The sequence below is a fragment of the Hakea prostrata genome, chromosome 7, assembly GCF_041222555.1.
Source record: "Hakea prostrata isolate BN-2017 chromosome 7, UWA_Hpros_2, whole genome shotgun sequence".
NCBI classification, from domain to species: Eukaryota; Viridiplantae; Streptophyta; class Magnoliopsida; order Proteales; family Proteaceae; genus Hakea; species Hakea prostrata.
In genome coordinates, this window is record NC_142606.1 from 12,646,375 (window position 1) to 12,670,472 (window position 24,098).

General features: G+C 36.5%; 2 protein-coding genes across 8 annotated transcripts; one reads left to right on the forward strand and one right to left on the reverse strand.

The window, feature by feature from the left end:
- Window positions 1-6,341: 6,341 nt before the first annotated feature.
- LOC149009850 (GDSL esterase/lipase At5g18430-like) lies at window positions 6,342-8,601 on the reverse strand. The gene is made up of 5 exons (XM_089163929.1): window positions 8,269-8,601; window positions 8,023-8,150; window positions 7,699-7,941; window positions 7,041-7,293; window positions 6,342-6,874 (listed from the first exon to the last, which is right to left on the reverse strand). The coding sequence occupies exons 1-5, from the start codon at window positions 8,498-8,500 to the stop codon at window positions 6,618-6,620; spliced, it is 1,113 nt and encodes a 370-aa protein (XP_089020055.1). The 5' UTR covers window positions 8,501-8,601; the 3' UTR covers window positions 6,342-6,617.
- A 6,872-nt stretch (window positions 8,602-15,473) lies between these two features.
- LOC149009851 (CDK inhibitor P21 binding protein) lies at window positions 15,474-23,915 on the forward strand. 7 transcript variants are annotated; one of them, XM_089162831.1, is made up of 10 exons: window positions 15,475-15,602; window positions 17,928-18,084; window positions 20,376-20,562; window positions 20,741-20,814; window positions 20,934-21,158; window positions 21,258-21,467; window positions 21,588-21,653; window positions 21,798-21,890; window positions 22,016-22,072; window positions 22,521-23,915. In XM_089162831.1, the coding sequence occupies exons 3-10, from the start codon at window positions 20,409-20,411 to the stop codon at window positions 22,620-22,622; spliced, it is 981 nt and encodes a 326-aa protein (XP_089018957.1). In that variant the 5' UTR covers window positions 15,475-15,602; window positions 17,928-18,084; window positions 20,376-20,408; the 3' UTR covers window positions 22,623-23,915. The 7 variants fall into 7 exon arrangements, with proteins under 7 accessions (XP_089018960.1, XP_089018957.1, XP_089018959.1 ...); XM_089162829.1 differs by lacking the exon at window positions 15,475-15,602 and adding an exon at window positions 16,203-17,668; XM_089162830.1 differs by lacking the exons at window positions 15,475-15,602; window positions 17,928-18,084 and adding an exon at window positions 16,204-17,668 and having other exon boundaries at window positions 22,521-22,646; window positions 22,762-23,914.
- Window positions 23,916-24,098: the final 183 nt, after the last annotated feature.

Below are 24,098 nucleotides of genomic sequence, written 5' to 3' on the forward strand. Positions count from 1 at the left end.
AATTATGTTGGCATTTAAGTATAGCTATGGACAGAAACATGAAAACAACATTAAAAATATAAAATGATATAATTAATATAAAATTATCCTATGTATAAGCTTGTTTTTTTTTTTAATTGGACGGCCCAAGTAGAGGAGCAGATGTTCGAAATCCAAAACCATCTATGATTTGTTAGATCTATGTACCATGTTGCCACTAATGTGTCCAAAGCACATTTAGTGTGTATAAACTTAAATATGCATTCAAAGGTTTTTTTTTTTTTTTTAGATTATGAAAAAAAAAAATTTGTTTGAATCGCATGAATTAAACAAAAAAATATCAAATAATATAAAATATATAGGTAAAAATAGCAGTTAAAAGATGACTTTAATAACAATTATACTAGAGTATATAGGTTATACACATAAGTCGCTAAATGATTCCAGTGTGACCTGCCTTTTTATATCTTGCAATATACTGTAATACCTAATATGTATCTACTCTTATGTTTATTTAAAATAAAAAATCAATAAAAGATGCTAAAAACTGCTACATAAGCATGAGTATTAGGTTATCCACCTTTACATTATTGAATTTAGACCCATTTGTTGAACAATGCCTTTTTTTTTTTTTTTTGGTAATTAGTTCTTTGTTTAGAAACCTGAATAATGGTCGAGCAAAGCTCTAGTAACCATTAGCTGGAAATAAGCCATTATACTCGGTTTGAGAGGTTGAATGCCTTACTATAAAGGATATCTACTATTATATTGGATTTCCTAGATATGTGCCTGACATTGAAATGCTGAAATTTTGAAGCAATGTACTGTATGTCTTGGAGAATCGGAATAATATATGGGGAGGGGTGGACCCGTTCACCACGAACATAATTAGATCCTTGCAATCTGAGTGAACCTCCACATATTCATAACCATCTCCCAATGCTTCCAAAAGTCCAGCTCGCATAGCTAATGCTTCATCTTTTAAGAAGCATTATGATTTAGGGTTTAAGATTCAATGATATTTAGCCCTCTCAATATTTACCAAAAACAACAAAGGAAGTTAGAGAATCAATGAAAATAAATGTGTTTTTTTTTTTCAAGAACTAATGAAAATAATCGTTGTACGATGTTAATTCACCTTTTGGGCCATCTAAAAAGAGAAACGCACCAACTACACTATAACTCTATGTATACTTGTATGTTGAATGATACCCTGTCAATTTATGAGTCTCGAAATTTTGACAAACCATCGTCCAAAGCATTTGTTTAGGGAACCCATATTTATTTTTTAGTCATCATTGAAAGAAACACATAAGAGATTTGAACCCAATACCCACTGGACTTGTGCATCAACATAAGAGATTACCACCACTGTACTAAAAGTCTAGAAACAAATAGTAACATTATATCTTCATCTATTACCTCTGTTCAAAAACTTTTTACCCAGAGCTTGATATCAAAGCCAAGAACTTGATGCATCTAATCTATTAATTTGTTATCAAAGCCATCTACTCTCAACTTGATTTAAAAACCAAGTAACTTCATATATCTCCATCTATTATTTTGTCTTAGAAGCCTTTCTCCCCTCAACTTGATTTGTAAACCAAGTAACTTCAAAGGTACCCTAATGACAGTAAAGTCACTAAACAGGCAAAGCAGTTGGGTAGTTTTCTCTTGTTATCTGGGTAACCTTAATTCTTAGTTCATAAAATCTTTTAGTTGAACAGAATAACCATTTATGTATCTGGGTGGTTTTCTTCATGTGTTTACTTGGATAGTTCAGAAAACACACAGCTTATCATGTTCATCAATATTGATATTTCAATACCTAACTGACACTATTAGGGAGAATTTTATTCTTGCAAAAGAAGTCTTCTCTCCTTTTTTTTATTCTTCTCTTCCAAATGAAGTCTTGTCATTTTAAATCTATATTTCTGCATGGTCCATGCACTTCTTCAATCTAAAACCTTACACTTGTTTATCCTAATCAGCACAACTCATATATATTAAACACATCATTACCAAACCAACCCTCAAAAAATTTTGATTTCTTATTTTGTAACTAACCAGCCAAAAAAAAAATGATTATTAGGGTGGTTGGATTAAATAATTATATCTCTATTCAGATAGTCTAGTGACTAATAATTTTGATTTAATTATTTATCTTCTGGTTTAGTCATGCTGTTATAAGAATCAAAGTTTAAATGGAACAATTCATAAAACAACAATTTATATATATATGAGAGAAATCTCGACTCCAAGGAAATTGAACTTTTAAACCTCTAATTTATTATACGCCGATGAATGCAGACTAACTAGTCATTTATTAATTTCACATACAACTGTTTTACGAGTAAAATAATATAAAATAAATAAAACAATATACAACCACTGGCTTAGCAATTTTTGAAATGATGAAATACATAAAAATACATAAGACTTGGGGACTGAAAGTACATATATTTAATATTATAGGAAAGTCATATTCTTCATCATCTTAAAGGGAAGGACAGATTCCATTTTGTATATTTTTATGAATATAGAACTCTATTAATTGGAAGGTGTGACGGAATGATATTAAAAAAGTAATTAATTGATGCTTCCACTTATTAAAGGAAACAAGAAAATTAATACATAATGATGCTATGATAACAAACCTTATTTGATCAAAGACTAACTTATTAAGGACTAATAAACTAATAAAGGTCCCCACTTTTAATTATTTCTTTATGTTTTAGGTGTGATGGAGACTGATTTATTGGGTTAGGGAGGTTGGACAGATGTGGTTATCCCTCTGATTAAGCATAATAACGATGGTTAGTTAAGATTTTAAAGCTCTCACTACGTAATGTTTAATAATGTGTTTTGAACCAAAAAATAAAAATAAATATACTGTGTGAATCTATCATTGATCTCCCTTGAAAGAAAAAAGAAAAGAAAATCATTTATCTCCTTTCGCCATCGTTGGTTTAAGCTTTGTAAATCTTTTCAGACCACCCAATAAATGATTAAGCCATTAAAGGTCTGTTTGGTTACTTCGAGTTTAGAGATTTCAAATCTATGGAATCATAGTTCATAAAATTAATTGTTTGATTAGTTGGAATATTTGAAATGAAATTTGTGGATTCATTATAAAAAAAATATTTATGGAGTCATGGTTCAAATGTTTTTCGCTATAGTAGAAGTGAAATCTCTCACATCATGCCCATAAATCTATAGATTCACGTTTTTTTGTGTAAAAATGTGAATTTTTAGATTTCATGAATTCAGGGATTCACACAACCAAATGGGTATAAATCTCCAATTTGTGATTCTAGAGATTTAAAATCTATGGATTCATATAAGCAAACAAGCCCAACTCAAATTTGATCTATTTGTATTGAATTTAGAGGATTATCAAACAAAAAACCAAAAAGTGTATATGATTAAGGCTTATTCTAACCAATTCAGATCAATTTTGAACTGACAAACAAGAAAAGATGGATCAATGTTTATACTTGGGGTGCGAATTTTTGCATCCAGAATTCTAAAATCAGGCTTATTCAATTTTTCTAGGTCCCCTTGGCATCATTGGCAACATCTTTATTGTCGAGCTCAATACTTCAGAGAAAAGAAACAAGAGATATTTTGATTATGAGCCCACTTAAGTGGGGTTTGGCTCCTCTTCAGAGAGAATATGTGAAATCTCATAAAATTCTAACCCAATAATCAATCGTTTCAAGTTTGCGAACCCAGAGTTCGAGAAGAAGACAACTCTGGACCATTTAAGTTGAGTTCGAGAGTTCGAAAATCGAACCTATGGAGTTTGATGAATTAGAAGAAAACTCGACCACTCTATTTGACTTCAATAGAAAAGAGAAAATCAGTCCATAAGGCATAAAAATGAGATTTTGGCATGCATAAAAACTCATATTAAAGGAGTCAAATGTTAAAGTAAATTATACCATTGATTGATAAATGTTTAAAAGTGTTCACCTTTCGAAGTCTGTCGAAATCGGCTTTCACAGCTAAAAAGTTAAGAGGGCGGTTGATTGGAGCAGCAAGTTAGTTTGACTGACCGCCCCCTACCTAGAAAAATAACAAATTTGAGATTTTCAATCAAGAAACCCCATTTTGTGGTTTTCTTATCTCATAAACAAATTGTTTTGGAGAAATTTACATGTGTTCATACATGATTAGGGTTACATAGAAAAATTTGCACGTGTGGTTGTCTTTCACCCCAAGTTACTAATCACTATTGATGCTTTAAACTCCTGTAGAATAAACTTTCACAAAACAATCAATCAACGTTTGGAGATTTTCTCAATTCCCAACTTCTTCTTCAATTAAAGTGACCGCTGAAAATTTATACAGCCTCATAGGTACAATCACCTTCATTGTTTTTTTGGCCAAAAAAAAAGAGAGGCTTATTAGCCATGCCAGTGGATCCGCGAGGTGGCTCAAATGACTCGGTTGTTTACGTGGGATCCAGCTTAGGCTTTAGCATGGATCGTTTGTAGGGGTGTCAATGGTACGGTTTGGGGCTGAAAAACACCTAACCCAAACATGGCTCATTAGCAAAATAACGGTTTTGGGCCGGTTTTGGTTTGGTGCGGTTTGGGTTCGGGCTAACTAACGATTTGGGCTGATGGTTTAGATTCGGGTTGACTAACGGTTTATGATGGGTAAGAAAAAAAAACAAGAAGAAACAATTGAACATCTTACAACAAAAATGGAAATTATATGGAAAGCAAAATTGCTATTGGTCAATTTCCATTAAAAAAAACACATCCATTCTATAGAAATCAAGAACCTAGATATTTAGTAATAAAATGACTATTTGATCTTTGAATTCATGCTTAATTTTTTTAATTGTCTATACCAACTATCTAATGGTAATATAATGATTCAAATACTATTTAATATAAAATTACAAAACGGGTTATAACGGGTTGCGGTTTGGTTTCGGGTTGGTGCAGACTCCACAACCCTCAGCCCAATTAAGGCCCATTAAGGTTCGGTTTGGGCCGGTTCGGACTATAACGGGCCGGTGCTGTTCGGACTTAACGGTTCAGGCTATAAATTGACACCCCTAATGTTTTGCATCAAATTGTAGCGGTGAGGAATTACCGGTTGCTAGAGTCAGAGAAAGTAGGGTTGCTGTGGAGAGAGATAATTGAGTGCGAAAGGGATTTCATAGATGGAAGAGAAAGAGAGTTCTTTGGAAAGACAAAGTGAAGTGAGTGAGGGCAATTTGGTAATATGACACTCACAAGGGTATTATCGTCCATCCAAATGTAAAGTTTTTATTTTTTTTTAAATGGACAAAGGGGATAAATCTAATTATGGGTAAGGAGTAATATTTTGCTTAGCTTAGGCCCTCTTTGGTTTTGTTGGCTCTGTCCTATATTTTATCCATCGTTTTCTCTCCTTCCCCCTTTCTCTCTCATTTTGGTTGATGATTTTATTTTTCATGTTGAGGAAAAAGAAAGTAACTCAAGATTAATTAGATTTCCTCATATTTTTCTTCTTATTCTTCTTAGAGGAATTGACCACAACAATGAAGTCTACATAGAAGAAGTGACATCATTTAGTGGATCGGCTACTCCACACTAAAGCAGTGGAGAGGTGGATTGGGCCAAGAATGGGGCCTCGGGGGGCTGATGAGGAGAATCAAGGGATGGCTGGGGAGAAAAGAAGAACAAGGGGGAGGGGGCAGAGAAGGGATGGATTAGAAGAATTCGGATCATCACCCCCAATGGGAAGCACTCTGTGCTCTCCGATGGTTTTTTCACCACAAAAACGGTGGGCCCCACATCTGAAAAATATTTTAAAAAAAAAAAAAATTTCATCACTACCCCTGGGCCCCCTGTATTTTGTGGTGGTAAGAGGGCTCCCCGACGGGGTCGCTGGTCTGGACTCGGATTAGAATAGGGTGGGCCAGATATTCAAGAAAGCTTCCTTTTTGCAACAAGAGTTGACATGGATTTTACACAACTGAAGTTAAGCACATGGTGGATGGATTCTCTATGCTTTTTGTCACGTGTATGGCCTGCAACAATACACCTTTTATTGGTTAAAGCCTGCAACAATACACTGCTTTAACAGAATGAAGACTCGAAAAGTAAAATGATGAAGACTGCTTAAACCAGCCCAGTCCAGCTTATAGCGCCACAACTCCGAGGGGTGGTTTAGTTGGCAAAAGACCAATGCTTCCACAAAAGATGTCAGAGTTCAAATCCCCTTGGAGCTAGGGGCGAAGCTCCGCCTATATTAATTATAAAAAGCTCCCTTGAGGATTAGTTGAGTTGCGCGTAAGCTGGCCCAGACGGAAGGAAAAAAAAATATATTCCAGCGCCACCCCAGACTAGTCATAGACAAAATGAGAGGTAAAACCAAACAGACTCATTATCATATTAATCATCATTATTCAAGTAGAAAGAACTAAAATCTGAAAAACCATGGATCCTCCTCCATGGTTTAATTGATCAACCTCACACCTTGACTCCCACTCAAAAACACTAACAGATGCACTACTTGGCGGCACACTTAACAAGATGAACAATTACAATTACTATTAATCATAAAAGAAGAACATGAAGATCTGTAGTCGTAGTAGTAGTAGCAGCAGCAGCAATGGCTTATAAAAATGGAGAGTTTCAGGTCTTGGATGCGACTGCAGAAATTCTGGACTCAATGGTTGACAAGACTGAGCTTAGGTTCCCATGGTGCATGTAATCAGAAGTGCCGCTCAGGATTTGTTGGACAACGTATCTGTTTGCTCGCTCACTTGGGTGGAAAGGATCCCAGAATGCATAGATAGCTCTGTTCGGACACAGGTTTGACAGAACTGTGCATAGCCCAATCCCATTGTAAGCTCCTTGTCCACAACATGCTATCTTTGATGTTACAAAACCTGCAACCAAAATCAATTAACTCACGAATCAAGTTAATAATTTCCCCTTACTGCTAATTCAATATTGAAACAACCTTGTTTTTGGTAACTTTTTATGGGTTTGTCTTATGACTACTGCTGTTCACACTCTCACAAAGGAAAAGGGAAAGCTTGCTGGTTAACTTACCATACTGCTGAGGGGAACTGATGAAGTCCATGTTCATTCGATATGCATTGACAGCAAAGAACACATTTGTGCCGATCTCTCTGTTGACTTCGTTTACCATCTGAACGAGTTGAGGGTTGTAGAGATTAGCAGCTCGTTGCAGCTCAATAGCACAATTTCCATCAGGGCTCCTCTGTGCTAACTCAGCTGGAACACAACCCATAGGCCCAGTTCCAGTCACAAGAACACTCCGAACTCCCAAGTCATACAGCCTCTGCAAATTTTCTTAATACATAAACATGAATCTAGATCTTGTTTAAAAGTTATACTAGTAGGCAAGAGTTACTGCATGATGTGACCTTGTCCAACACAAATTTAATAGGGCTTTAATGGCACGGACAACAGTACTTGTAGGGCAGTTAAGCAGTTATTATACAAGTATTGTTATATAACTGCCCTCTTAATCTCTTCCCCACACCCTTCATACAAACATGGCCCATTAATAACTCTGTAACTCTCTATGTACGTTGTTTGTATTTAAAACCCAGATGACCATGAAAGGTTCTACTGATCACTTTGAAGAGGGCTGTGCAAACTGATCACTGATCAGTGCATCTAACTGTGGACTTATATTAAGGTTGATCTGAAGAAAGGAACTATATAAAGTTACAATTGTTACCAGTAGAATCTTTCTGTACTCTGAGATGATATAGCGAACATAATCAGGGAGAGAAAATTGACGAGATCTTGCTGAGTAAGGAACCAGGTAGTAGTTGTTGACAAAGTCATTGCCGCCGACAGTAATGAGGACCAGTGCCTGGTTCACCAACTGCTGTGTCTCGGCAGCTCCAATTTGCTGACTTACTCTTTGCTGGTATTGCTCAAAGTACTCAAGTTGCTTTGGCATTCTAATTATGTTTATCTGCAAATGTGTAGCAAATTACTATCTAAGCATGAACAAGGATTCAAGAGAATTACCAAAGAAGACTTCACTTGCACTCACAAACTGGATCCCTGTGTCATTGAGAATCCCGATCCCAGCTGAAGCAAAGTTGGCTCCATTAAGTAATCTGTTACCTTTAAGCTCAGGGCTCAAGTAAGGATCTACAGTCTCCTCACCAATTTGTTCACCTGCAGATAATGCACTAATTTAGTTAATCTGTATAGGATTTTTTTATATCTTTTACTACTGTAACTAAACTACTGCAATTTTAAAGATTTTCTGCGAAGGAAGAACTCAGAACTCAACTGATAATGTCTGGGATGTTGAGCCCATTGGAGAAACGGCCGGTGGGTCGACGACTGGGATAATCGACACCATAAGGTGGTGCATCTGCACGAGCACTGGTGAACAGATAGTTGTTGTTTCCACTATCAACAAGTGAATCACCAAAAACAAAGAATGCCCTGGCTTCTGCTTGAGTGGTAATGCCTAGAACCACTACTAAACCAATTATCAGGGAAGGTAGAGGAAAACCCATTGAGATAGTAGCTTTGGGCAACCCTGGATGTAGTAGCTAAGCAACTAGCAACTCTTGGTCTCTGCAATTCTCCACCTATAGCTGAATGCTCTAGTTGATCATGACTTGGTCATGTATTTATATAGTTGTGACCATGCAAGAGGTTTACGGATTAAGGCCATAATGATGGATTTTTCTGGTGGGCCTTCTTCTTAATGTCCTTTCTTGTCTTCAATAAGACAGCTGAGAATCACTAAACAAAATCATGCTGCGGCTACCCATTTGCAACTCATGCTAGCTACCAAGTGGCCAATCTCTAACTTCGGTGACTGATTCATGGTGTTTCCACAGCTTGTTTTTCCTGTCCATTATAAACCAACCACTAACAGAACAAGTCAATGGCCGTTTCAATTAGTATTCATCAAACAAATGTTGCTGAGGATGATGACCCATCTATCCTTATAGCAGCAACATCAAGGATAGACATCACCATCATAAGCTAATGACATTGGTAATGGAACAGATGTTTTCCTGATTGTTAAGTTTGTTCCTTGTTCCCTAAACAGTCACACATAATTGCATAATCCAAGCTAGCTTGTATGTTTTCATCATTTAAGGTTTGTAGATTAGGTCTATAATATTTTTCCCTATCGATCTGTCACATACTCTATTAATAATTTCTAGTCTTAGATAATGACAGAAATTAGAGAAGACTTAATTGTACAAGCAATCTTTTTTGAAATTGATAGACAAGTCTTTTTTTCTTGTTTGATCATTTTAAACTGCATTTAGTTTTCATGATGTTGTCTACTTCAGAGTACACTCACATTTAGTACTATTACTTTGCAGGGGCCGACAGGGGTTTTCTACAAAAAAAAATTTCTCTGTTCCGGTGAAGAGAACTTATTTAATGGACCCAAAAACAACTATTTATCAAATTCATTTATGTAATCTTTGCAGTTGAAGTTAGATCGAAACAGCCTCGCAGTAAGAATTGCTGGGGTAAAGCTGCATAGGAAAACTGTTCCCTAGACTCTGCTTGTGCAGAAGCCTTTTGCATTGGGTAAGAAAACCCAACTGCTTTTTAGGTTTTTGTTTCAGCTGTAATGAGGTTTCATAAGTTATGAGAATCTCCACACAGCCACACAGGGATAAAATCTCTCTCCAAGTAAAGTGGAGGAGGCAGAGACTAATGCAGCCAGGGAAACTGGAGCAGCACAGTTTCTGAGTCCCAGACATCATTCTCCCACTTTTTTCACAGTAGTTTCAGTAACTGCAGATGTGGATCAAATAGCATAATACAGGTTTCTTGTTTCCCTTCATTGCTGGCTTATTTATGAGGATAGTGTGAGGAGGGTAGACAGGGCTTGCAAGAGTTGAGAGCTCCCATGTGAAATTCATAAATTTGTGGGGTTGAATCTTAAAGGGGAGTAGCTGAATCACCCCTCATTGAAGCTGACACTTTCTCTCTCTCTACTCTGTGAAAAAAGTGATCTATAACTCTAAATAACACCAACCACTCAACATACTCTAGCACATATTGATTAACAAGGTGAGAAATATGTTGGGTAAACCTTCCTCACCTGTCCTCTATAACTTATGCCCAACAGATTACACTCTTCAACTCATTTTTCCGGCTATTAAATTTCAAAGGGTACAAAATAGAAATCAATGTCCCACCTTCACTGAATCTGAAATTTAGTGCAGTACTTTTCAATGAAGCTTTCTCTGATCCACTGAGAAATTTACCATTTAACTTGTAACTATACAGGCAAGTACAATAGTCACTGCCATCACGATCTTTTGAACATAATGCCACTCCTTTCTATATATACTGAATCAAAATGTTACTAGCTTGTCCACATCTGACATCTGCTCTCTTTCTGACTCTGCACTGTGCTCTTCGTGCGGAGGTCAGAGGGGTTATAAGTAACACGTTCTAAATTTATGCAGAACTTTCAGAGTTCGGATTCTCTACCTATTAAGATAGATCTGTGCTCTCCTCACACATCTCCATCACATATTATGAAATGATTCACCTACGAGTTCTGATAAAATGAATCATAGGTGGGACTCGAATGGGCCTCTGTGGACCCCCTTCTAATGTGTGGTAGATAAGTGTGAAGAAAGCACAAGGGTAAATGATCTATACTCAAACTTTCATGCATGCATATATCCTCTTTTATGTGTAACAACATACTTATAGCAGCTGTAAGATTATTTGTGGCCATTAAATATGATGAAAGCATAGGCTGGTCCACTAGAGAGGTGGTTCTCTTTTTGTCTTGCAGGGTAGGGTACATCAGTGATCAAAGTATTACTATGAGTAACTATATGTGAAAGAGTAGTTGAGCCATTGATGGAGATGTGGTCCTCTTATACATATTTGAACATTGCAAATACCATACAGCTATGATAGTTGCCAACTTGCCATAGTCATATATGCGTCGATGATGGTAAAAATGCTAGCCTACTTAACAAGTAAAGTGGTGGTCGAGTCTTGACCACTCGTTTTATTTTTTTTGGGTTTTAGTGGTGTAGTAAAAAAAAAAAAATGGGTGGTTGAGATTCATTGTCGACCACCAGAATTAATCTAGATCATAGGCAGCTCAGTGTTGTGCAATTAATGTGCAGTACTGAAGCTCAACTTGTGGCATTGGTACAGCAAAATTTTGTTGTAAACATAAAATATTGTGTACAACATACAACTCTGTATCTTCATCTATTGTAGATACGGTTGTACACTACATAATTTCTAACATGGAAATATATAATGGTGCATGACTAATAAAAGTGGTTTAGAATTTGCTTTACTCTTTAGAGTCTTTACGTTAAAGGTTTTTTATAAGTTTATTCAACTAACATAACAATCATTGAGAACTTTCATGCTTCCTCGTATTAGATTCCTTAAAAATGAGCCATAATATTATTTTAGATATATGAATTTGGCTTTAGATTATTGAAGAAACCAATCTCTCTCTCTAATTAGTAAATACACTTGTTTAGTAAACCCTAAAAAGAATATCTATGACGTTGATGGTAATAACTACACTTGGACCTATTGGTTACATGTAGGGGTGTCAACAGTGCGGTTTGAGGCTGGGCCTAACGGTTTATGGCTGAAAAACACCTAGCCCAAATACGGGCCATTAGCAAAATAATGGTTTCGGGCCGGTTTCGGTTTGGTGTGGTTTGGGTTCGAGCTAACTAACGGTTTGGGCTGACGGTTTAGATTCGGGTTGACTAACGGTTTATGGTGTGTAAGAAAAATAACAAGAATAAACAATTGAGCATCCTACAACAAAAGCGAAAATTGTATGGAAAGTAAAGTTGCTATTGGTCAATTTCCATTAACCACCCATTCTATAGAAATCAAGAACCTAGATATTAAGTAGTAAAATGACTATTTGATCTTTGAATTCATGCTTGATATTTTTAATTGTTTATACCAACTACCGAATGGTAATATAATGATTCAAATACTATTTAATGTAAAATTACAAAATGGGTTGCGGTTCGGTTTCGGGTTGGTGCGGGCTCCACAACCCTTAGCCCAATTACGGCCCATTAAGGTTTGGTTCGGGCCAGTTTGGGCTATAATGAGCTGGTGCGGTTTGGTTTTAACGGTTCGGGCTATAAATTGACACCCTTAGTTACATGAGTCTGGAGATTTCAAATCTATGGAGTCATAATTCATAAAATGAATTGTTTAGTTAACCTAAATTTGTGGAAATTTCATTATGAAATTTTGTTTGGTCGACGTGATTTTTGTGAATGTACAAATGTTTAGTGTTTTTATAGTATAGGTGAAATCTCTAGATTTTACACTATATGCATAAATCTATATATTCACGTTTTTAGTATAAAAAGATGAATATTTAAGGACCTGTTTGGTTACATGAATCAAGTGATTTCAAATCTCTGGATTCATTATGCGAGATTTATACTCTTTGGTTGTGAAAATCTCTAGATTTCATGAAATCTAGAGAATCATATTTTTACACTAAAAACGTAAATATGTAGATTTATGGGTATGGGCTTATGAGGTGAAATCTAGATATTTCACCCCTAGATTTCACCCCCTACTATAAAAACGTTAAACATTTGCGCATTCACAAAAATCACCGATGAATCCTCAGAGATTATTCCACATACACGTTTAACCAAATAATTAATTTTATAAATTATGACTCCATAGATTTGAAATCTATAAATTTAAAATCTCTGGATATTTGAAATCTCCAAACTCATCTCGCATTCATGAATTCAAATATTTGAAATGTAGAAGACAAGACCAAATCCACGGAACCGGATGATTAAACAAATCACCCAAATTAACAAAATAAACCAAGGATCTTGTGCAAATAAGTTGAAAGACAATCACAAAGCAAATAAACAACAAACCACAACAAGAATGAAAATGAAATGCAAACAACACACAAGAATTTTACGTGGTTCACTAATCCGAAATATTCGAGATTAGCTACATCCACGGGGAGGGATTTCACTATTTTAATCTTCAAAATAGTACAAGATTTGAGTGTGATACAATGTTACCTCAACCGGTACATAACCTCTCAAACCTCCTTAGAATACCCTTCCACCTTAAGCTCTTGAAGAAAACCCTTCAATCCAAGCTCAAGTTTCAATGGAGTTGCAATGGAGAAGAACACAAGAGAGAAGAAATCCTTTCTTGCAAAACCACAAGAAGAAGAAGACTCACAAAAGCTAATCCTGTTTTTGGACAAAACCCTCTTTAGAAGTCACTAGAAACTCATTTTTTCTCTCTCCATTTACCTCTCCCAAGGCCCTCTTAATGATACCAAACACCTATCCATGTTTAACACTAAGTGGGACCCACCAAAATTCAAATTTGAATTCAAACAAAAGATAAAGTGATTTTCATCATTAAACCCAACATGAAATCTCTGAATTCAGGTAACCAAATCCATGACGTTGATGGTAAACTCCCCCACCCCACATCACATTTATTAGTCTTTATCACCCTCTCTTGCCTACGACCCAAAAGAAAATCTCTCTTGCCATATTCATAAAATTCTTGTTCCTTTCCTTCAAATGTGCCTTTCATCCCCTCATTTAATGTTAACTTTGTCTCATTAAACCATCACTTTCTTTTTCGTTCTCCACAGATTGACATTAACAGAGAGTTTTGCTTTAATTTTTGGAGACATAATTTTTGCAATCGACAATACCAAATTATAAATTAACAATGTTGTTATAATGGGATGAATTGGTTTAGGCATAGGAGGCTATGCTTAGATGAGGTTAACGAAATGGACCACAATGAAAGAAAGAAGCACAAATCAAATTCAATAGGCTCATGATCCCATTTTTGGGGAATCTAACATGACAAGAGTATAAGGATAAAATTGGTATTTCTTACTGTATTGTCTTATGACTTATTAATTATAATAAGACAAAATAGACATTAAACATTAAATCATATCAGTTTCTTAACATCATTAGAAGTGAATGGGGGCGATAGTAACTTCATAAAGAACATGATCACTTTAGTAACTACACTATGGAGAGAGATAGGGCTAATAGGAATATTAGTATGGTGGCTATGGTTAAACTAGTAGAATAAAAAAATTATCCAATTAAATAGGGTGGGGAATACTTGCCAAGTCTTGTGGCCTTTATGCTCAGACACTAGGATGGTAAAATGAGCACCCACCCTCATAAGCCACCTCTATTAAATACTTGTGTACAAGCTTTCATTGACCCTCATGTTGGAACTTTGCTTCACTAAATGCACATGACCGTCAAACAATACATTTAAGACCACCGAGATTTTGATATCGACTATTCAGATTAAATGATTGAGATTGAAATCTGGACCAAAATTTTGAATCCAATAGTCCTAAATTTTGTTTGACGGTGTGTATAATTGAAGCTTTTTGGCTCATGTTGGCACAGGGTCAAGCGACCTTACTACTTTTTTTTTTCTTTCTTTTTTCCTTTCTCTTGAACTGAGGTTCTTTTGGATTAGTTTATGCACACCATAGCTACATACTAAGGGGATACCTTTGTATATAGTTTAGATATACAGTAGGGCTTCGACTCAAAAATATTTAAACTCTTGATTTCATGCTATGAAGTTTTGCTTTTTTATCAATTGAAACAACCCTTGAGGTTTTCTTTCCTCTCGAAAGTTATGATGCAAACTATATATGTGATCCTGCAAGGGTTTTTATTTTAGATGGGCTTTGGCTTGGCCAATCGTAGACTCCAAGGCCCATTATGTGATACATGAGAGTGGGATCCCCGGTGGAATTCCCATGGGCCAATTTTGGGCTTTGGGTCGGGAGCTAATTTTGCAGCCTCTGAGCTTGAGGTATTCCATAAAATCAAGATCATCCCTTGAGGTATGTAATTTATCAAACCCCTATTATTAATATTGTTAATCTTCGATTAGGGCTGCAATTAGGTCGGGCTATGCTGGGCTTTTGCAATCCCAAGCCCAGTCCTATGTATTCTAATGTAAGCCGCTCATTCACGCCTTGACCATAATTCAAGGCCAAGGATTATTGTCCTTGACCCTAAGCCTTATAAGGCTAAGCCAAGGTCATTCCCATTCTGATTGGACAGCTTGGCTCTAGTCCTGATTGACCCTATACTTGTTCATATTTTTGTCCATATAATTCATTGAAATCAAGCACCAGGAAAAAAATTAGGGCCAAAATCAAAGTTAGAGTCTGAGCAAAAACATCAAGGATGGGTCGTGATAGGCTTTGTAGACTAAAGAGTAATCTTAGGCCTACCCTTGGCCCAAATCAGGGTCAGAATATTTTAGCTCTAACCCATCCGCAGGCTAAAATCTTGTGCCCAAGCCCTATTTGAGCTCAAGGTGGGCTTACAGCAGGTTAGGGCCAAACTTGCACCATTGGCTTCCATTAATGTTTAATTATATATTTCCAATATTATCCTCACATTTAACCATATGACTAAAATAACCGTCTACCCCACAGCAGCTCCTCACACCCCAACCGATCCACCCCGGAATCGTCACCGGTTCGAGCTCAAGCTCCGGCTCCGACTTCTGCTCCTATTCTCAAGAGCGCTCTCAAGCGAGAGAAGCCTCTCAACACGCAAGCTTAAGGTGCGAGTAAACTCAGACTATTCCTTTTGGTCTCTTATTTTTTTATTGCCCTACATGGACTTTTGTTGGTCTACGATGCAATTTACCGATTTCTAGGGTTTATTGAAAATTTTCCACATCATATTGACATGAATCAATTAGTTTGAATCTTATCGAACTTAACTAAGTTTCTCATTGAGAGAAACGGTGAATCGTGTGGGTGCTGACTGATTTTTCCTCGTCGTTGTCTCTGCACTCTCTTGCCTCTCTCGTCTCTCTCGTCTCTCATCTCTCATTGCTCTCTCTCAACTCTCTGAACTCTCTCGACGCTCTCTCGTCTCTCTCAACTCCAAAACGAGATTCTCGAAGACAGAATCGTCCCATAAACAGTAGTCGTCTCTGTCGTGTATTTTATTTGGAAAGCAGATCTACAACCGATCAAGTCTCTACCGGAAGCCGAAGCCCTCTTGTGCAAGCAAGCCCTGTCTCTGCAACCAATCTCTCTTCAGCGGAAGCCGTGTGTGTGCAACCTCGTGTGTGTGCAACCTACTTCTTGATTTCGTTCATTTGCTTGTGGTTGGAGGTATTTTCCACTTATGCGTATTTTGGGTAGTTTTTGCTTTTATTAGTTGCTTTTATGTGATGTTTACTAATTTTATAATCCACAAGTGTTTCTACTTGGAAAAATACAAAAAAATACTCCAGATTGATTCCAGAAGCAAAACACTTTTTAAGGCGTTTCATATAACTTTTTTTTTTAAACTGAAAACATTGTTATTAAGATTTTAGCAGAGTTCTTTTTTTTAGAATGTCAAATTGAATCCATAATTATTCCTCTTTGAACTCTTTCACTTAAATCTAGCTTATGTCTAACTTTTGTTTCAAGAGATTTGTTGTTGCAAACATTAAAAGTATATGCTAGCCAACTAACTCTAAGCCAAATTAAAAACAAAATTAAATTAAATAAGTTTATGTATTACCTTGTTTTCTTTCTTTGATTAACTTAATTAAGTTGATGTTGCTTCTTACTTTTGATCTTTGATTTAAAGGCCAAGGACTTATGATTGTTTAACATGATTGTTCGAACTGCATCTAGTTTGATTTATAGTTTAGTTGGATACTTTACTTTGTGGTCTATTTTTTAAACACAAGAAATTTGTATCAGGATGTCAACATCTAGTGTCAAAAAGTTTGAAGAATTCGAAAACTCGAATTGGATATCTGAAGAAGTAATATCGGATCTGATATTCCCCCTAATAACACCCAATTAGAAGCAAGACAAATGGAAGAGCAAAGAAAGAAAATTGTAAATGAATTGGCAGCAAGAGCGAGACTCCCACTAATCACTTAAAAACATGATAATCTCACTTGATGTATGTGATCACATGTGTATGAATTGAACCAGCATATTTATGTATTTTTAATTATTTTATATTTATATTTTTAAATATTTTATTAAAAAATGTGTCCATTTTGACACAGAAGTCGTACATACCATACAAGATTCTGTGCCAAGATGGGCTAGAGAAACGTGCCCATCTGTGTCCAATCATACAAGATTTTAATATATATTTTGTGCCAAATTTGCCTAGTTCAGCATAGAAGCAAATCTCAACTTCTTTGCCATCCTTGAGCTGCAATGCAATGTCTTCACCAACTGCTTGCACAGATCGTTCACCGATGCTCTATTAGATTTCCGGCAGGGTGCATGGGGGTGTGAGGAGGGTAGAGTTCAATGTGGGAGTAATATTGGAAATCTAAAATGAAAACCTAACTGAAGACTGACTGTGTTAATAATTAGGGAGCCGACTGATAAATTGGATACCTCAGGGGTGGGGTTGATAATTTCCCAAACCCTACCTACGATTACACTCACCCTTTGTCTTCTTCCGTCTTGCACTAGCCTATGTACTTCTTAGAGACTCTTCTTCCCTTCCATCTTCCACTTCATCGTCTCTTTCCAAAATCTGGGGGAACAAAAAAACTAGTTTCATTCTCTTTCCGGCGGCAGTGTTGAACCACAGACTTCTGAAGGCTTGGCTCCATCCATAACTGTTGCATGGGCAAGGCGACACATCAAACAGTTGGTAAGCAGATCTCTATTCACTCTAGTACCGGAATTCTTCCCATGGCTCTGTCCAAAGTACAGGTTCTTTTTTCTTTGCTTTCGTGGTGTTTGTAAGCTGTAATCTATATTACAGTTCAGTTATCGTTAATTTTTTTATGAAGAACAATTTCAGCTGTTTTTGCGGTGGGTTTTAAGATACAAGTGCTTCCAAGTTCTAACGTGTATAAGTGAGCTTAAAACTGTAAATTCGTAATCTTTTATAATTTTCTCTTAAACAGAGGGAAAAAACTAAAATCCAAAAGAAAGAAAATGACCAACTGGGATTCCTCTTCTTCTCAAGCAAAGCTTGAACCCAATCACTGTTCTTGCTAAAGGAATTCCTCTTCGTCTTCTCAATCTCCTGGGGGTGGAGTCACGAGAAGCTGAGCTGTTAAGGTCAGTGAAGTAATTCAGGTTTTCTCATTAGGGTAATTCTACGTTTATAAAATTCTTCTTGTTTTCGTTGTTCTCCGAAATTTATTATATGGGGTTTTCTCGTATGGGGATTCTTTTGTATATTTGTATTTGTTTTTCAATCAATTGAATCTTCATTCCTAAAAATGATCAATCACGTTTTTGGGTAGAATAGAAACGGCGAAAGCAAAAGCCTCTCTTTGTATAAGGCTATCAGCTTGTTTCTCAATGAAACTTCCTCTTAGTCCATAACCAACTGGTCGCTGTTACAACTTCTTATAGTTATATGTGGAACTTCATTGTTTGTTTTAGTTTGTAATGTGTGAGTTAAAGTTTGAAACTGTATACTATTGAAATAGTGTATGATAAATGATGCCATTTACCCTTTGGGCTGATTGTTCCCGTCTATAAATTAGACAGGTAAACGGACATAGAATTATTTGTTTTCCATGTTCTTGATCTTCAATTGTGATGCTAGTGAGACGTTGTTGTTTGTTTCAAAGTTCATGGTAAGAATTGCTTCTCATAGCTATGATCCTACGGATAGATTTGCCCTGTGAGATTGTCACCATATTTTACTCTTGTTCTGTTGTTATTCAACTGCCGTTGTTTGTACATGTCCAAGGACTGCCAAAGTGAGTTCTCATTTTTCCTGTCCTTATTTTCCCTATTAAAAGCTAAATTGAACTGTTGGTTTCACTGCAGTTCTCATCTCTTCCCCTCTCTCTGTCTCTCTCACATGCACACACGCACATGCACACGCACAACACACAGATATGCCATTGGTGCTTCTCTGTGGGAGGGATAAGTTTCCCAACCCCAAATCTAGTAAAGAACACACCAAATTATCATCAGCTTTTTATAAAGTTTGAAATCTGTGTCATCAAAATTTTCTGTATCTGGAACAATATGTGTGTTTATTGGGGCTGAATGAAGGATGTAACGCCTTCTGGCTGTAGAGAAAAAAATTTAGTAAGAAAAGATGGGAAGAAAATTCAGAATCAGCATTTGAAAACTAAATTCTGGAATTCAATGGTGGAATAATAATCTGTTTTGAGAACAAAACTTCTGGAACTAGAGAGAAATCTGGGATGTGAAGTGGCAGGCAGATTCATGCCTCAAATAAGGCCCATGTTATGGTCGAACATTTGCCCTGAGGATATCCTTCTAAATTGTAAAGTAGTGACATCTGTTCAGCAGATTTATTTGAAGCGACAGAAAGCTTTGTCTCTAAGACTTGGTAAATGAACTAGGGATCTGCAAGTCTTTAATCACAGAGAACAGGGTTTAAATATCAATAATAGGTGCAAGATCAGTCATTTTAAACAAACTCAAAATCAGAGATTCAAGATTCAGTAACAGCATTCGGTGGATGGTGATAAGAGTAAATAGTTTGCGCAGAAAAAAGCACAGTACCAACATCAAGAGAATCCCAGGTTTACAACCCTTCAATTCAGATCAGAATCTCTTCCGTAATGGTTTCTCATCCCGGGTTCTCTCAGTTTTGTTGCAGTGCAAACTTCTTCAATTTTTATTTTCCTTTCAAATACTTATGTTTGATGAGATACTATTATTGATATGTTAGATTTAGGATGTAACATGATGTCTTTTTGATAAAATCATTGTCTATATCCTGTCATTTTTGTTTATTTGGCTGTCAATGTTTGTTATTTAGTTAATATATGCCCATATTTTTTCCTCACAAAGCAGCTGTTTTAAACATGTAGGGTATCATTGCTCTATTTTTTTTTCCCGGATTTATAAATAAATTGATCAACCAAAGGATAGAAGGGGAAGGGGAGGAGGAAGAGAAATGCAGTAGATAACCCACTTCAAACCCACTTCAGACCTGGTCTGTCTGGATCTGACTTCCAGAGTGGGTCATGTTGGTCCACCCATTTTTCCCTTTTTTCAATGGCAAGGTTAAATTAGCTGTTGATAAACAAACATCTGCCAAAGAAAAAGCTTTTGTAAATGAACCCGTTTAAAACATCAATTTGCTTAATCTGCAGCCCATTCTCAGATATCTATAGAATTTTTAAACCCAAGTGTCCAAATCCGAAGGGGATTTCGGATGTTGAAAACTGCTGGATTTCAATAAGGAGAACAGACATGAAAATAAAAGCACACAGATATAGCCACAATACATGCACATTATAATCCCCACTTCTACTAAAATGCCTCTCTTTTTTTCTTCTTTCCCTTGTGGGGGGGGGGGGATGGTGAATTTGCTGCATCCGCTATACTTATTATGGCCATGACCTTTTCTGCAGATCATATTAATATTACTCTTGAAAGAAGCAGAGATGACCCGAAGACCAACAAGACGTCTCTGTTTTTCGAGACCACGGCCTTTTGTTTTCTCTTCCTTTGGTCGTTCGGTTGCTGCCTCTACCTTCAAGCACAAACGTCAAACCCACAACTCCCACTTCAGGGAAAAAGTTCTCTCCAAATCCTCAGGTATCTTTGTACATGTAATTCTATTCTTGTTGCTTTTAAGGTGTCTATGGTTATTTTTTTAAGAATGAATTTCTCTATTTTTGGTATGATTTGTCTCAGTTTTGGTTTTTGGAGTTGTCAAAATGTTCTTTGGAGTGTCATGGGTGTTATTGATTTTCAATGAAGTTATATATTCTAGATGATGACAAATTCTTGAAGAACTCTTCTGAAGATGAGATGGAAGGATCTGAATCTTCTGATGAAGAGCTGAATGTAAGCTGCTGTTTTCTTGACATCTGTATTTGTTATCAGTAGTTTCTTACTACTTTAGGCTAGTTACCTTAATTTTGTCCTTGTTCTTTTGTTCTTATTCTAGTCTGTATCATGTGAAGGAAATCGTCCAAGCTGATTTTGCATTCTTTGATCCAAAACCGGATGACTTTCATGGAGTGAAGATCCTGCTTCAGACCTACCTTGATAACAAGCAGTGGGATCTGAGTGGATTTGTAGACTTGATACTGGGACAGACAACAGTTGGAACAGTGGTTAAGTTAGAGAACACAGACGATGATGGACTGTTCTCTGTTGTTACTGCTCTTAACCTAGGGCGATACAAGGCACTCAGAATCCTCTCTTAAGTCTTTACTTTCAGTGTTGCTACTATTCATGCATTTCTAAAGACTGATAAAAATATTTCCATTGTTCATTCCTAGCAGGATCATAAATGCATTACTGAGCTTAATGAGTTCCTGATTGATGTATGTCAAGAGAAGGATGTACTCAGTAAACTTAGATTGATTTTGGAAGAGGAATCATCAAATGTTGGGCTACTAGTTTCCCAGCGAGTTGTGAATCTTCCTCCTCAGCTTTTGCCTCCGCTGTATGATGCTCTTTTTGATGAAGTCTCATGGGCAACAGAAGATGAGGTCAGATGAGATATAACTTGTGATGGGTGGAGTTGATGTTGCAAGAATTTCCTCTTTCTGTGCATGTTCTGGGAATGATTTCCAAAAAAAGACTCATCTTTTGTTATTCCTCTCTTAAAGCCAACAGCAGAGCTCCAGGATTCCTTTCGCTTTAAGTTTTATTTAGTGTTAACTAGAATCTACAAGGTATGCAATCGTCAGTACTGTATTGTTTCTTTTATCTCCTTAGTTTAGTATTGAATTTTGTCCCCTCCCATTCATGATCTTGTACCTTAGTTTTGTATTTAAGTTTTGACGGTTTTCTTGTACTTTTTCTACCTTTTTGTATAGCACAAGACTGCCGACCGGCAAGAGGGGCCATCAAGACATTGCAGTGATGAACCAATAATATATGTTAAGTCAGAAGATGAAATTTTTCATAAGGTGTAGTATCTCTCCTTGTTTTATTCTTTTTCCTCATGTAACTATTTCAGTATACTATACTACCTATATATCATGCCTCTACCTCGCATCGTGCCTTTATACCTGCATTCTCCAAATAATTTCAGTTAAGCTCATGGTCCTTCAGTTTTCCTCTTCAGACCCAGCAGCCGGCTGTGCAAGAGGTACGTAGTGATCTTCAAACTCTCTGGAATTATGTTCTGTAAACTTTCTTTTAGAAACTGAAGTTATTGCATCAACCAATTTAATGTAAACTTTCTTTTAGAAACTTTGGCCATTTGCCTCCAAAACACTTACAGTTGCCCACTAGTCAGCATCTCACAATCAAAACCAATTCAGTCAAGCATATACACATTCTTTCTCTTGTTTGCCAATTCTCTTACAAGCGTGCTTCATTTATATTTTGGAAATTTCACCAACTCTGGAATCTCTAATTTGCTTTTTGTCTTCTGTCTAGTGTTGCATGTGTTTTTTCTTGGTGCTGCCACTTTGTTGGCTGTTGTCAAGTTTATCATTTTCCTAGTGAGGTTTCACTGCTCCTCCATTGAGCTTTGGAGAGTCATGAGTAGATGGAATATGGATCTAATTTGTTATTGGTCTTTATTATTGCAGCTGAAGAATTACAGACTGACAGGGCTTGTCATGGCTGTAGAAGCAGACAAAATTCCTACCTTTCGCAGTGAGTTGAAATCTCTAATAAGTGAAGACTCTTGAGGCCATCCCCAAAGGTTTGGTGAGGTGGGATTCCCCCTCCCCTCCCTATATATATATATAAAAAGGCTCCCAATTTTTCTACAGGATGAGCTGATCTACCATTGTGTTTCTGTTTGTTTTTCTGGGGTCCTTTATGTAGGGTATCCGAGGACCTTCTGCGCCACATTTGTATGTGAGGAGCCAACATATAAATTTTGGTTTAGCTTGAGTTCCTCTTCTGCTGGGGAGTCAGTTTTGAACAAATTTTCCCTCTGCTCTCTTCATGGCATGGCTACTGGGAATTAATTTATACCCAAAAGAAAAAAAAAGGGAATTAAAGGAATTTCACGTAAAAATTTTATAAGGGCCTGTTTGGTTACATGAGTCTGGAGATTTCAAATATCTAGAGATTTCAAATCTATAGACTTCAAATCTATGGAATTATAATTTATAAAATTAAGTGTTTGGTTGTGGAATGAAATCTGTGAATTCATCCTAAAAATTTATTTGATCGACATGATTTTTGTGAATGTACAATTGTATAGCTTTTTTGAAATCTCTGGATTTCACCCATTACCCATAAATCTACAGATTCACCTTTTTACACTAAAAACGTGAATCTGTAGATTTCATGAATCTAGAGATTTTTACAACCAAACGGGTATAATTCTCAGATTCATGAATCCAGAGATTTGAAATTTCTAGATTCATGTAACCAAACAGGCCCTAAGAAAATTTTGTGTTTAAACGACTGAAGTCTGCTTTTAGCTCAATTTAGAGGGCTTGTAGTTTCCTTTGATGTTGAACTATGACTAAAGTGAGTTAAAACTACTGAAGGGAGGGACATAATTTCAGCGATGTGGAATTATTTAGTTGCTTTTGCATGGGTTCTTTCTGGCCTTGGCACGAACGTCTTTTTGGCCCTGGCGAGTAAAGATCGTCTTGTTGGTCCAAAGTTTGTGTGTTTCAATGCTGAGTAACCCTTTGGTTATCTTTCTATGACAATACTTGAGACTATAAGCTGACTCGTTATACTCCAGGCCCCTATAATTTATTTTCATGTTGAAACATCTATTGGGTAATCGTTTTTCCTCTTTATGAGAAAGGAGGATGTAAATTTTGTTTACTATTAAAACAAGGGTAGAGATTACTCTTTGGACCACATTTTCTATGGGCTACAATACTAATGCTAGCTATTTTTCTAAGTGAAGTATCTTTTACCCAGAGGTTAGGAAAAAGGGGAGGGTCATGGCCTTGGAAGAGTGTCTGCAGTATCCTCCCACCTCTGCAACACAACAGGTGGTAAGGTGACAAATTGGTCATGGTAATAATACCTCATTTTGGTATTGCTCCATGGCCACAATAGTCCACCAGCATTGCAGACCAAAATCCCGAGGAGGAAATATGGGACACTAAGGTTGTGCCACATAATGTCTAGACAAACATGGAGTATCTCTCTTCTCTCGGCAATTACAATTCAATTTTCAATAATCTCAC